At 46.8% G+C, this 14546-nt stretch overlaps 5 protein-coding genes across 5 annotated transcripts; all 5 read right to left on the reverse strand.

Moving 5' to 3' along the window:
- On the reverse strand, window positions 1–2003 carry DFJ58DRAFT_856060 (major facilitator superfamily domain-containing protein; the record flags this gene model as incomplete). Its single annotated transcript, XM_041393916.1, has 10 exons — window positions 1–211; window positions 266–484; window positions 546–695; window positions 746–896; window positions 947–1150; window positions 1207–1320; window positions 1371–1478; window positions 1528–1558; window positions 1610–1798; window positions 1962–2003. The coding sequence occupies 10 exons, from the start codon at window positions 2001–2003 to the stop codon at window positions 1–3; spliced, it is 1419 nt and encodes a 472-aa protein (XP_041239662.1).
- A 4225-nt stretch (window positions 2004–6228) lies between these two features.
- Window positions 6229–6854, reverse strand: DFJ58DRAFT_718084 (uncharacterized protein; the record flags this gene model as incomplete). The annotated part of the gene is made up of 2 exons (XM_041384431.1): window positions 6229–6431; window positions 6458–6854. 2 exons carry the CDS (start codon window positions 6852–6854, stop codon window positions 6229–6231), a joined length of 600 nt encoding a protein of 199 aa, XP_041239663.1.
- A 2381-nt stretch (window positions 6855–9235) lies between these two features.
- On the reverse strand, window positions 9236–10342 carry DFJ58DRAFT_807280 (uncharacterized protein). The gene is made up of 3 exons (XM_041391232.1): window positions 10124–10342; window positions 9791–10070; window positions 9236–9707 (listed from the first exon to the last, which is right to left on the reverse strand). The coding sequence occupies exons 1-3, from the start codon at window positions 10198–10200 to the stop codon at window positions 9384–9386; spliced, it is 681 nt and encodes a 226-aa protein (XP_041239664.1). The 5' UTR covers window positions 10201–10342; the 3' UTR covers window positions 9236–9383.
- A 1096-nt stretch (window positions 10343–11438) lies between these two features.
- Window positions 11439–11767, reverse strand: DFJ58DRAFT_732251 (uncharacterized protein; the record flags this gene model as incomplete). The annotated part of the gene is made up of 2 exons (XM_041386151.1): window positions 11439–11640; window positions 11691–11767. The coding sequence occupies 2 exons, from the start codon at window positions 11765–11767 to the stop codon at window positions 11439–11441; spliced, it is 279 nt and encodes a 92-aa protein (XP_041239665.1).
- A 1617-nt stretch (window positions 11768–13384) lies between these two features.
- DFJ58DRAFT_856067 (uncharacterized protein) lies at window positions 13385–14307 on the reverse strand (the record flags this gene model as incomplete). The annotated part of the gene is made up of 3 exons (XM_041393917.1): window positions 13385–13833; window positions 13872–14178; window positions 14231–14307. 3 exons carry the CDS (start codon window positions 14305–14307, stop codon window positions 13522–13524), a joined length of 696 nt encoding a protein of 231 aa, XP_041239666.1. The 3' UTR covers window positions 13385–13521.
- Window positions 14308–14546: the final 239 nt, after the last annotated feature.

The following is a 14546-nucleotide window of genomic DNA, read 5'->3' on the forward strand; positions in this document are numbered from 1 at the left end:
CTATCCTCTCTTCTTTGTTAGATAACCTTGTTTGAGTCCTAGTCTCTGCCCCAGCGTTAATTCGTTTAAAAGGGTTGTGACAGCCTCCACGGATGTCTCTATCGAGCTGACACCAGCGAGGCCAATTGCTGATCCAAATTGAAGAGCGCCGTTAAAGATGGCACCAACTGTGCCGACCATGGATGAAGGTGCGGCTTGAAAAATAGCAATGCTGTAATTACAGCAATTAAAACGTGTTCATGAAACCACAATAATTTGAACTTACTTTGTGTGTGTATACGTCAGCATGGCCCCTGCGCTTCCTAGAACAAAAGCTGGGAATATATATGACCAATAATCCTGGGGGTTCCCCCCACCAAGTGCCAGCAATACGGTAGCAACCATGCAAAAGGACAGACCAGTGAGAATAATCCATTTCGGACTGAAGATGCGAGAAAGCGATCCGGTGAAACTCATAGCGAAGGACATGATACCAATCGGGAACCTGCCAGTAAGTAAAAACAGTCTTAATGACGGACAACATGGAGTGATATTGAAGCCCTTACATGTGTACAGCCGATGATATGATTGACCACTCAAATACGGTTTGCCACAGGGTGGTAAAAATCGTGAACACTGTGCTCCACCAAAGGTTTGGTGAGAGCGCGACGGCAAAAAGAATGGGGAAATTGTGGTAAAACCATGTCCGGGGTGGTCTGTAACAAGATCAGCCCGGTGGTCGGTGCAAGTATCCCTGATAACATACATTGCAGCTTTGTCCACGGGTATGAGTGTTTCCCAGTAGAAAAACCCTATCACCATTAAAATTGATATGATCAGCGGGACCAGCACTATTGCGGATGCCCAGCCATCAGTGGAGCCGGATGTCACAGCGAAGATGAACAAAATTAAGGCAACTATCAGAGCCTGTGAGCAATGTGAAGTGGAGCATGCTGGAAATTCATACCGGCTAGGATGCTTACGCCAATTAAGTCAAGACTTTTCCATTTTGCTGCTGCAGGTTCAAGATTGTCTGTGGTCTTTGAAATTTCTGGTGGTATGATGAAGACGCATGTCAGAGCCACTGGCACAGCCACAATGGCTGTGAACCAAAACACCCAATGGTAAGATGCCCATTCGGCGAACATTGCACCGATCATGAGACCGAGGACTATGAAGGGGAACCATGAAGCTAGTCATGGATAGTCAGCTAGGCAGGATTCTCACCGTTAGCGACACCGCCACAGCCTCCAAATAACCCTATTGCCCGAGCTTGTTCAAGCGGTTCGGGGAATACATCGACCAGGAGTGTTAGAGCAGAGGGGATTGTCATTGAAGAAGCTGAGGAGCGATCTTTGTCAGCAAACCATCACACCAGCGGGAATGCTTGCCTATTCCACTCAACGCCCTAAGAATGATGACCGGAATGGTGTCATTGACAAATCCAGTGCACAGTGAGATGACACCAAGACCAGATACACCCCCGATGAACGCACTTTCTGTGAGCCCATTAATGTCACTATTTAATGGGTACGGCATAGAACTAACTTGGGTTGTATACGTCGCTAATGCGGCCGCTCTAAACAATACATCAAAGTGCAAGGTCAGAATCAATGGGATGAGCACGCACGATAAGCAGAAAAGATGCAAAGGTCAACTTGAATGCACTGATAATCCAAGTGGATTGACTTTCAGTCATACCCATGGATACCTCGAGCGTAGGGATTGCAGAGAAGAGAGCTGAGTTATTGAAAGCATCTAAAAACTGAGCAAGACATAACATAGCCAGTAAAATTAGTCTGTGAGTGAGAGAAAGTTTCTTGGGTCAATGATCAACCAGCGTTTCAGCCAGGGAGAGAGGTGGGAGTGGTAGCATCGCACCCGAAAACTGCAAACAAGATACTGCGGTTTGTCAGTTCAGGAGCGACCAGTTGAAGGGGAGGTTGGAAACGTTCTCTATCGAAATGGATGGATGGCTTCACATTATAAGAGGTATCTCCATGACCAATGTGAATCAGACACATGATACATCTCAACACCAGTGAAGATCTCGATTATGTGCAGAGATTCTGGATGTGTCATTCCCATTGAATTCCCCCGAGGGTTTGTTAGAGCATCGTCATCCCTTAGAGTAAAATTAACTCAAAGGAGCTTGACTAAATTGAGATTTTTCTCCATTTGCTTGGTTATCTGTATGCCTGTTCCAAGCTCCCTGCACGATATCGTTAACAAAGGCAATTGTGTCACTCACGGTGAATGAGAGTCGGACGAAGGTGATATGAGAATCACCTGATGCCTCTCATATTGAAGGGAGGCTACTGCATTGTGCAACGCATCACAATTCACAATCCAGACTCTCCGGACAGACGGCTAGGACAGCAAGAGTGTTCAACAACATATAGAATTTGTGTCAACACAACACAGATCTGTATCCAAGTCTGTCAAAGCATAAATATTCCGGTCAGGTCTAATCTGTTTTGATGAAAATGACACATTTATAAAGTAAAACACTTACTCTATGATATTGGTGACATTCACATTATGGATCCAATCCGTGACAACATCATGGGACCCTGCCATGGTCAGAATGAGAACGATGTGATGTCCTCAAACCATGACATTATGTCGGAAATTTCTTATTTGGGTTTCAAGGGGTTGCAACGGGTTACAAGAAATTCAATGCGAGATGCTATTGAATATTGAATATTGAAGTTGTTGCAATACAAAAGTTGTGGGTATAAATTGACGTCGTCGCCTTCCAACAATGTTTTAAACTATATCCCAATTTGGTCCTAATGCCGGCCCAGATTAGAATTTGGGCTCAATAGTGGTCTCAATGTGTCTCAACGTCACACGGTGTCATGCATGGTATGGAACTCATACCATGACATTGATAGACAGGAAGTAGCTACAGAGAGTACACTAAGGTGTACCTCATTGTATTATTATGATTGGTTCCATTTTGACAGATTTACTTGTATTTATATTTCCAGTATGTGTCACGAATTCCAAATACAAATCATTATTCTTTCCTGAACACTCATAAGACACCCGTTAAGCGCCCGTCACAAGCGCCCGTCACAAGCGCCCGTCGTTAGCGCTCAGTCAGCGTCTGTACCTATGACCTTCACAAACCCTAACCCGAACCCATCCTTTACATATCCAAGCTTCTCTATTCCGTTAGCGCCTACTACCTTTATCTCCGACATCCCTGATTTCGACTTCCTTACCCAAGCGATCAAGTCACGTGACTCTAGAACCTTCGAGAACCCTTGCACAGCTGTTACACGTTTCATGACATCATAGTGTAGTTATATTTAGATCATCGTACGATTCCCTTTCCTATTTAAGGATTGGCTAGTTAGTTCAGATTCAGATTCAGTCTCCGCTTCAATGTATGTATATAGGTAGCCCGTTGTAGTCAGTAGTTCTTTAGTTCAAACCTCTTTTGTATTAGCTCACTGCTAGCAATCCTAAGACGTCCCTGCTCATTATACTCTTTTCTTGTTGTGATAACCTTGTTTGAGTCCTAGTCTCTGCCCCTGCGTTAATTCGTTAAAAGGGTTGTGACAGTATGATAGTTTTCACCTTTCCCCTTTTCTTTTCTTTTCTTTTATGTGGTTTATTCAGCCACCAGTGAGCCACCAAGATGTGTTAGTAAGCATGTCATGTGATAGGCAATATTCTGCTTTGTAAGGATCCTGCATGATTTGTCATGTGGCTTCCATTTGTTTCCATTTGTTTCCATTTGTTTCTATTTGTTTCAGGCTCATTCAGCCACAGAATCCTTCAGTGAGCCACCAGATATGTTTGTAAGCATGTCATGTGATAGGCAATAATCTGATTTGTAAGGATTTGTCATGATTGGTCATGCTTCGTCATGCTTCATCATGATTTATCATGCTTTGTAATATTATGAACTTTATTTGTAAACTACTTTGTAAGCAGCTGATTCAGCACTGCCAAATGGCATGGTTAGTAAGCCAGTGACTTACTAATGCCGTGATGAGTCATGTTTAGTAAAATGGCCTCCCAAAAAGGTATAAAAGGAGCCCATTCTACACTGAGTAATAATAACTTCCCACTTTTCACTCTTCTCTCAAATGTGAGAGTCCGTAAGACTTAAAAAGTGCAGGCCAAGAGTGCCTTGAAGTAAGATAAACATCGTATCAGAGATTAGTTGTATACTACCTTACAGGGGTCGCTTATATAACAATCTATTTATAAACTACTTGTTGTGTGCTACCTTTCAGGGGCTGAGTGTACAACACCAGAACAGCTTTCGTACTAGGCTTTACGTATTTAAGACAGACTTCATTTACTTGTTGTGTACTACCTTACAGGGGTTGAGTATACAACACCAGAACAGCTTTCTAACTAGGCTTCACGTATTTTAAGACAGACTCTCTCTTTTTCAGGAAGGGAGACACGAGAACACGACAAAGTTGAGACAGACTTTCATAGGTTGAGACACAACCCACAAGATTGAAACAGATCTTACTATCAGAACATTAGGGAATCTACGAGTATTCCACCAGGGAACAACAAGAAGAGGACACGTCAGTAAACCCTCCCAAGAACTCACACGTTATCTACCACGAAAACTAGAAAAGTTGTAGACCGTGTACTTAAGGACTGGCAAGAAGTCTTATCCTGTATAGTTGTGTTGTCACTATACACAGCGTTGTACATAAGACCCTTAAGTAGCAAGACAATGGTTAGAGAGTTTGAAAGTTCTGTCTATCCATCTGCTGCAAGGTTTGAGAGCACCATCTCGCACGTCCGTAGGTGTTCTGTGCTGTATATAGAGTCTTTTCTTGTCATGCTTTGATGATAGTTTCACTAATCCGGCAGCATTATAATGGCCTTTTGGTTTTTCCGACATTATTTCTTCTTGGGACCAAGGTGTTTTTAAAAGTATAATAATGATGTCTACAGTCTACTAGCATCGCTGAAACCGGAAACAGAATCTTGCGGCTGCATGCCGCCATGAGTTTACAAAGCTGGAGAACTCCTAATTATGACGTATTCACTACTCACCGTCACTGGTGGACACCAACCAGGATGGACTTCAATTGATTGGCTTCATGCACGATGAACGCATCGACATATTGCGTGAGTGTTTTATATCCAAGACTCAAGCTCCAATATTGTCCAGTGCAAACACTTTATGCTGACCATGTCAGCAGCTCATACCTTGATGGGACGATCGCAATCTAGGTGTCGAAATTGGTCTGTCGGATTTTTATTCTGGATCACCTCCTGTGCATCACTACAATGGTAATTCGTTGCTACGAGAAGTCAGTCGCTGCGTAGTTTGACGATGTTTCAGGTCACATTATCCAACAACTGCCTTCTTCACGCGGGCCGTTTTTGATTATTTACAAGAGACTGTAGTGCGTGCCGATGAGCACCAAAAGACAATCGGCAGGAATGCGCCGTGTGCCCCTCCGCGTTTCAGGCGTCAGCATTCAGTCGATCAGTACCACATGTTCTTATCACTCTCGTCCTTGCAAACGATTTGACTAATGGAACTGTAACCCTGACGTATGTTACCCTCATCAGATGAAATCATTGATCTGCTGATCCGTAAACCTACACCGTCAATCCCAGCCACATTCGTAAATACATCGGATCCAATTTCCTGGACCAGTGGTATCTCTGACTCGATCGGCTGTCAGCGTACTCGTGTTGTTCCTATCGCCTGCAAGCCCATTACACTAGATCCAGTTAGAAATTATCTCCTGGTATGTACATGATAATCCGAGGCTTTCTGCAGTCCCCCTTTTTTTTTAATTCAATTTTAATGTCCTATGGAGAGACGTGCTCTAAGGAGGACAGTACAATCTAGCCTAGGGGACTCCCAGCGTCCCCAACGCATCTCTGGGCGCGCAAATGCCCTGGTGAGGCATACCCCCACCAGTCCGCCGTTCCCGCCGGCCGTTTTAGACGCGCCGCCCTTCGAAGATGAGATGACTTGTAGGTAAGTAAAACTATATGTATTTTGACGTATGCAATATGGTAACGCGTACTCGGCCGCTTTCGCGGGCAGGTACAGGGGTCGGTTTGGATCTTGTATGGAATGTTTATTTGACGTGGTCCCGGGGGGCGAATGGTGGGTCCTAAATTCCATTTGGTGTGTTCCTGTTAGGGCCGAAGAGGCGCTAATGACTCCGTGTAGACGAGTGGGGAGAGAGGGTGAGACGGATATGTACATTCATGAGTTGCGGGTATCTGATGGACGAGTGATTAGTCTGACAAGATGCGTGGGGTAGGGACTTCACTGAGAGTGGCTCTCAATCTTCCTGTAGCATTGATGAATTCGACGAGGGAATGGGTAGCTTCGGACTCCGAGAGGAGGAACTGAATGGACGAAGCTCTTCGACCTAGGGCTGTGGCTAGGATATGGCGCTCCCGTTGGTATTGCGGACAAACCAGTAGGTAATGATGGACTGCGGACAGTGGGGACATGATGGACTGGCTGACTTTCGAATGCGGTGCAGGTACTTCTTAAGCGGTGCGTGTCCTGTGTGCAGGAATATGTACATGCTGGTGAGTCGTTTCGGGAAGTTGGTGGACAGTTTGATGAATGAGCGTTTGAGGATGTTGGGGCCGAGGCGATTGATGTGGCGGGAGCGGGGAGAGGTGTTCCAGAGGAGCTTCCAACGTTCGGCAGTGGTCTTGCCCTGCAGTTCCTTAAGAGCCGATATGCTGAGGGGGAGGGTGCAATGACGGAGGTAACGTGGCAGGCGGTTGACTGGACTATCGTTGTGGTGACCTTCCGAGGCCAGTTTGGCGTATTTGTCCGCCTCTTCATCATCAGGAAAAACCCCCTTTTCATATTGGGGACAATTAGAGCAGATTGTATCAAACATAATAAATCCTTCATCGTTTTCTCAAATGCGTGCCAAAAAGACCCAATATTCGACAGTCTGAGCCAATGTGCGCATCGAAAAAAAATTCAAATGCATCGGAGAAAATTTTTAGATACATGATGACTAGGGGCCGGTGTTGCCAACTATTTACCTTGCTCCGGCGACTCTAGCGCTTCCCCAATTTTATTCGGGAATACGAGGCTGTCGAATACTAGTACTACAGTCCTAGAAAATACGCTAGAAAAATAGGAAATAAGACACGCTTCGAGATACAAGTATGATTATGAGTGCAGTGGAAGGCACTGTCCCTCTTTTAGGCTTTCGAACCACTCGCGTCTGAGTCAGTCTCGGGGGATTTTTCGGTCGGTCCAAGTCTTTGTCGTGGTTGATGTGCAGGTATTTGTAGTTAGTATTGTGGTGGACCGCACCGAGCCTCAGAATGGTTACGTTTTCCGCGGTTGCTTGGAAAGTATTGGATTTCCAATGACGCACGGTGAACTGAATCTCCACGATGGAACCATTGGTGGTTGGACTTGGTGAGTTCCGAAAGTTCACGGCATTTTCCGGATTTGTATAATTTTTTTTTTGCAAATCGAATCGATCGATCAGTTCTTTCATCATCATCTCGAGTATCATATTTGCGATGGCAGCTAGGGTACAAACTTACAGTTGAGGACTTTTCATGGGCTTTGATGGGTTGCGTGAGTGATTCGCTAGTTTCTCCATGCCAGACAATGACCTCTCCATCTCTATTGACATTGCTTGCTATGAATTGCCGATCTCATGATACAGCCAATCTCGATTCTCGACACCCTGCTGCTATGCCTTCCATCTTCCTCAACACAATACCTGTCTCCAAGTCCCACAGACGAAGCATCCGCCGTCTTCTCGTCTTTTGACCTACTTACCTGATACTGATGGTGCCACAGCGGTGTCCCACTCTCAGGATGTGCGTGATCTCGTCATTTGACCTGCTTACTGACGCTGATGGTGCCGCGGTTGCGTCCCACTCTCAGGAAGTGTGTGATCTTGCCTTTTGACTTGCTTACCCGACGCTGACAGTGCCCTGGCCATGTCCTGCTCTCACATGGTGCGTGATCTCGTCCTTCGAGCTTCTTAGCAGACGCTGACGGTGCCACGGCCATTACTTTCAGGCCCTCTGCTTAGTGTTCCCCCATCTTTCGTGCTCTACCATCAATGTAACTCAGCACTGAGCTTCTGCCATCTATTGTCAACGGATTCATGCGCACGTTGCTTCCGGTGCCCTTCAGTGACCCACGCAGTTCATCTCATCTAGTATGTTCTCGTTGTATTGGTTTTTCTCGCTATTTTACTGACCGTGTATTGCAGTGGCTCCAAGGCCAACGTGGTGTGCGATCTCGAGACGGACGAGGCGTTGATGTTTATTGACATTGACGCAATGCCAGAGTCGGAGGAGTAGTAGGTGACGAGCGCTAGTAGTAAAATTGACTAGGATTCGCCTGAATTTGATTTTTTCGCGATGTTCGAATTGGATCTAATGTGTGATTTATACTTTGGTATTGTAGTAATTAGGGTGAATTGTCTACAATTGGGAGGGGGACTAAAAAAATCAGTCATATCAATCGAATGTATCGAATCCTCAACAATCCGCGAGAATTGTGTCAAATTAGGAATCACCGATTTCCCTGATGATTTCCGTGTACATCGGAGTGTCCTGGTACCCATCGTACCGTTACGTCAAAGTCTTCATGGTCTCGCGCTATGCGGCGCATCATTCTACGAAATTGATCTGCTATATATGATCCAGGACGCGAATAGAAACTCTCACCGGCTTGAATGGAGGCCTGATTGTCAATTAAGATGGAGAGTGGGAACGTGAGGTCACGTTCGGTGGCCAGGAGTCGTGCGGTCCCCTAATGACTGATGGCCCGAGCTCAAGACTTTGATATACACTTGACATACACTTCTCTAGATGAAATGAAGAAATTTCGTTAATGATAGCTTGTTGCGCGAAAGTACAACGTGTCGGTCCATTGTTAGTCTGTCAGGGCGTTCTGGCCTCGATGGTCTTGTCCGAATCCTGACATCCTCACGTCACAGTTCAAGGGTTCTGTTATATCTGGAATACGTTTCGAATTACCGAGTAATTCAGCTTCAAGTTTGCAGGACCGAGACAACCAGAAGACGTCCGGCTGAATGAAACCTTAATGCATAACGATTTATCTAAAACAAAGACACGGGCCGATAGCATAATAGGCTCCTCTCATTACGTTTATAAATTTCAGTCATCATGCTCAAGTCCCATATCTGCACCTCCGTCTCGCAAGTTTCTCGTGACCCGTATCGACCATAGAGCTGCCGGCTCCAATCCACAGGTATCCAGCTTCTCTTACTGTATCTTAACGCTGGAATGCCCGTGTCCTGCGGCAGTACTTACTTCGAAGAAAAACTCTTGACACAGTCGTTTTTGTATGTTTGAGGGAATGAGCGCGAGTAAGTGACGAGACTACACGAACTGCTTCTACAGCTAGTGAAAATCCATGAAACTCATAAGAAGGAAAGTCTACGTTCCGCAAAGGAACCTAGATTTGTGTTGCATTCGGTATTCACATCTGCCAAAAGACGTGCCCATCTTCCCCCGTGTAATGCGTGGACCTCTCGGCATTCTTGTTCGTTCAAGACAACGTTCCACCAAGCTATCCAAGAAGCCACGACAATGTCCGCGAACGAGAACGTGTCTCCCATAATCCACCTGTCCCCGCTCTTTTGATACCACCCATCCACAACGCCGAGGCCCTTCTTCAACGCAGTCCACATTTCCTGTGCCTTCCCTTCAGGAGCCATATCTTCCCAGCGTGTTTCTCTGGCCATCTTTCAACCGCGATTTGATGAATGCTTCCCGGCTAATATCATTCTGTATCTCGAGAGTTCTGGTCATGATAAGCCTGAAGGACTGGCCCCATGACTGTGTTGAGGAACAGGGTCTCGAAGGTCTCTACGAGTACGTGTGTCCCGTGGGGTATAAGCGGTTTGTCAGGGTAGGTCTCGTCGAGGTATTTGGCAATTGCATGGGAGTCGGAGATCGTCACACCAGTGTTGGGATCATTGATGACTGGCACAGTGTACCTTTCCCCAGCTGTTGGAGATGCGCCGATACCTTTCATGGTTGCGGCGATGTCACAGAGCTCCACCCAGATAACTTCATATGGAAGGCCTTTATGACCGAGACAGAATCTGACGCATAGTGTGTGAGCCTATTATCAGGTGTTGCGATATGCCTACAGCACCTCGTCTTTGATGGGTTGGGTGCCCATTGCTTCTTGGGAAGCTTGGACGGTATATCATACAGGATGATGGGTTGCATTGAGAGTAGCTGCAAGTAGCTGTACTTACGATACTGTGATTCTGGTCCCGACACCCTGAATGTTAGTGGGAGGCTCGGCGGCCTCTGTCGAACACGAAAATTCCCGTCACTGAAAAGATTTGAAAAGCTGTGCTAATTTTTCCACAGCTCAATGACGTGTGCTCGCACGCATCGGCTGAAAGGTCGTAACTGAAGCACTCATCGACATCCTTCTTCAAGACGCGCTTATATCAAAACAGCCGGCTTGGCTAAGCATGACAGTCCACTTGTGCAGGCACTGCTGGGTGTCTGCAGGGGTGACGATGGAGGAATTCTCGAGCACATTTGAGGTAATCAACGAGTACATTTTTTTTCAAGGATTGCCGTTCCTCGAAGGGCTTGACGGATCTCTTGATGCTTGTCCGGCCCAAGTTGCCGACGTTCCTGACATCAAGGCACCACTGGGAGGATCGTCCCACCTTGGCATAGGAGGTGCCACGTTCCGTTTTCACCGCACATTGGATATGACTCATCGGCATTCGCGCTTTACAACTTTCGCAAATGAGACACAGGAACAAAATCAATCAGCTACTGTACCAAAGCTATAAGTTATATATAAGCACGGACGCAAGGCAACGCGGTCACGTGCGTGACAATCAGCTTGTCCTTATTTGTGCCATTTGAATTTTGCAACCGGGCATGCATCGATCGAACATCTGGTATCTGATTGGCAACTAGTAACTTCTTTAGCTAGCAAATCCATGAAACTCATGAGACGAAATGACTATGCATATGTTCCTCAAAGGTGCCCAAATCTGTGTTGCACTCAGCATTCAGCATCTGCCAAAAGACGTGTCCATCTTCCCCCATGTAATGCGTGGACCTCTTGGCGTTCTTGTTCGTTCAAAATAGTGTTCCACCAAGCCACCCAAGACGCCACGACAATGTCCGCGAACGAGAATGCATTTCCCATAATCCACCTACCCCCGCTTTTTTGATACCACCCATCCACCACACCAAGGCCCTTCTTCAACGCAGCCCACATTTCCTGTGCCTTCCCTTCAGGAGCCATATCTTCCTAGCGTGTTTCTCTGAACATTTTTAACCGCGATTCGATGAACATTCCCCGGCTAATATCATTCTGTATTTCCAGAGTTCTCACTGCGAGGAGCTTGAAGGACGGTATCATGACCTTGTTGATAAATAGGATCTCGAAGGTCTCTATGAGTACGTGTGTCCCGTGGGGTATAAGCGCTTTGTCAGGGTAGGTCTCGTCCGAGGTATTTGGCAATTGCGTGGGAGTCGGAGACCACTGCACCAGTGTTGGGGTCTTTAATGACTGGCACAGTGTACCTTTCCCCAGCTGTCGGAGACGCGCCGATACCTTTCATGGTTGCGGCAATGTCACAAAACTCCACCCAGACAACTTCATACGGAAGACCTTTATGTCCGAGACAGAATCTGACAAGTATGTGAGTCGGCCATCAGCTTTTGCGATATGCCCACAGCACCTCGTCTTGGATGGGTTGGGTGCCCATTGCTTCTTGGGAAGCTTGCATGGTGTGTCGTACAGGATGATGGGTTGCATTGATAGCGGCTGCACCTAGCTGTACTTGGTATGTGATTCTAGTATTTATAACCTTGTGTCGTCACGAAGCTTCGTGTATCTCAGGTTACCGGTCCATTGACCCATGAAAGCTGTCGTTTTCACACCATTTCATATCGCACGACGTGGCAGTCCTTGACAGTCCTGCTGAACCTTATCCATCACCTTCGCCCATTTCCCATTCCAGGAGCTGATCCTGCCCCACGGCCAATGAGAATATATTTTCCCAGAATTGCTGTTACCACCAGCTTTCAAAGTCGTCCAGCAGTTCAAGGGCTTGTCGGATTTTTGGCGTCAACGCGCCAGGATCGTTTCACCTCTGTATTGTCAGGAGGTCTGTTTTCACCACAGGGAGATCATCCGCGCTCTAAATGCTTTTACGACTTTCGCAAACGAAACACAAAGCCAATCGACTACCGACGCTCTCAAGTACGCCTGTCAAAACTAGGCTGTTCATCTTTTGTGAGTTCCGGATCCATGAGATAGCACGCTTTTTCCTCCTTTCCTGGCTCGAAATACAATGATGTTTGAAGGGTCCGCGGTCTTGCCTCGTTAGTTTGTCTGAGGAGCAAAAACTTGCAAAGGTGCATGAATTTACAATGATTCTCGCGATTCCATCACTGTTACTTACGAAAACTCAGCGCCCTACATTAAGTTCGATGATATTTATTCATGTCAAGCCTTTTACTTCTCTGGTGCCCTCAGTCTGTCTCTTGGACGTGCGCTCAACAACAGCACTCGAATTCGCCACCCTACCCATCACAACGCCCAGAGCTTACAGCCAAAAGCTGCTAGGCAAGTCCGGTAGCATGCTCCAGTAATTAACGCAGTATTCCATGGCATCTCTTCCCTCGCATACAATTGTCCGCACTGTTTGCATCTGATCGAAGCGCTAAAGGGGCCACAACAGTAACGTGATTTGTAGTCCTTCTCTCACCAGATACATCGCGACCCTCAGGTTATGTGTTTCCAGAAACTACTGCTATCGCGCTCTTTTGAATGTTTTGTGTGGCTGCTGGGTATCCTGAGAAGTTCGAACCACATAAACATACCTCTCCACTCGCAGGCGAAAATCTTCTACGATCTTAGATTCTGAGTTCCGGAGAAACATCTAATATGGCTATTTCTTTTACTAGGAAACAGGAAATCCACGAAAATCATAAGGAACGGCCATGTTTCTCAAAGTAGAATCAGTGTTACGCTCGGAGAGTCGGAGTTCACATCCTCCAAACGACGTGCCCATCTTCCGTCATGCAAGGCATGGATCTCCTGAGGTTCTTATTCGTTCAAAACAGCGCTCCACTGAGCCACCGAAGAAACCACGACAATGTCTGCGAATGGGGATATAACCCCCTTCCTCCGCTCTTTAGATACTACCCGTTTGCCCCAAGGCCCTTTTTGAGCACAGCCCAAATGATCTATTGTGTATTTCCTTCGGGAGCTACATCTTCCCTGCTTTTCATTGTTATCACCCAGATGACTTCATGTGGAAGGCCTTTATGGCCAAGGCAGAATCAGCGCAACGGCGTATGTGAGTCGGCGGCCCATCAGGTGTCGCGGAATGTCGTCTTTGATGAGTTGGGCACCCATCTCTTCTCGGGAAGATTGCTTGGTATGTCTACGGTACAGGATAATGAATTATGATAAATGCCAGAATCACGCACCAAGTACTGTTGATACGTGACTCTGGTATTTATCATAACTTTGGGATCTCAAGTTACCGTCATTTCATACTATCACGCGAGGTGACATTCCTGCTGAACCTTATCCAGCACCTTTGCCCATCTTCCTCCGTTCCAAGAGCTGATCCTGGCCCACTCATCCTCCTTCAAGACACGCTTGTACCAAAACAGCCGACTTGCCACGATGATGTCCGCATACGAGAACGTATCTCCCATCACCCACTCCCCGCCACTCTTCGCGCGTAACGTTTCTCCCTTATTGAAACCCTGCTCAAGATATGCCCAATCTCCATCACGTTTCGGACCTTCGGGTGAAAACTCCTCCCACGGAAGTTGTAACCTCTCCGAGCGCGTCCGACGGAAAAACTCCGCGCTTACGGGGTCAGAATCTCCGCAGCGCGCACATATATCAATCTTACGATGGGGTGCGCGTTGTCGAGATATGCAGAATCGAACACGCGAATGAGCATCTCGGAGCCGTACGGGAAGATGGGCTTTGCGGTATATGTTTTCTCGAGATATGCTGCGATCTCGAGGGATTCGTCGATCAGAGCGCCGGTGTTGGGGTCGTTGAGGACGGGGACGGTGTAGATGTCTGAACCGTCGGGTCTCTTTTTGGGCGCCAGGCCGAGACCCTTGAGAACAGTTGCAATATCTGGGTACTCGACCCAGACAGTTTCGAAAGGTAACTCCTTGTAGTTTAAGACGAACCTGGCGCAGGAGGTAAGGAAGTCATCTTTGCACTCAAGACAAGTATGCTAACCTGGGCTTCGATGTATTTGGAGACCAGTAGCTTCCAGGCAATCGGGAGGGGATATCGTATAGAATCAGCGGTTTCATCGTTATCGTCAACTTATCAGCTCCACCTTTGGTATTGTCTCTGTAGTGATTGTAAGTGCTATATTTGGTCATCTACGCTACGCCACAAGCTCAGATCCATCGATATGGTTCATAATAAACTATACCACTGACACGAGCACGTGCGACCGCCAGCGGCTGATTTGCCATGAGTGTCTGGCGGACGACATGTGAATGCTATCTGTCAGAGTGGTACACAACGCTTTTACTTGTCGTAGCCC

The sequence above is a fragment of the Suillus subalutaceus genome (assembly GCF_016647625.1).
Source record: "Suillus subalutaceus strain FC151 chromosome Unknown DFJ58scaffold_121, whole genome shotgun sequence".
NCBI lineage: Eukaryota > Fungi > Basidiomycota > Agaricomycetes > Boletales > Suillaceae > Suillus > Suillus subalutaceus.

What these genes read in the sequence shown, in the direction of transcription:
- DFJ58DRAFT_807280 (XM_041391232.1), bottom strand. Translation starts at nt 10,200, where the DNA reads ATGCAACCCATCATCCTGTATGATATACCGTCCAAGCTTCCCAAGAAG. An exon ending in CCCAACCCATCAAAGACGAG is followed by an intron (nt 10,071 to 10,123) that starts GTGCTGTAGGCA and finishes ACTATGCGTCAG; the next exon opens with ATTCTGTCTCGGTCATAAAG. An exon ending in TCAACACAGTCATGGGGCCA is followed by an intron (nt 9,708 to 9,790) that starts GTCCTTCAGGCT and finishes CGCGGTTGAAAG; the next exon opens with ATGGCCAGAGAAACACGCTG.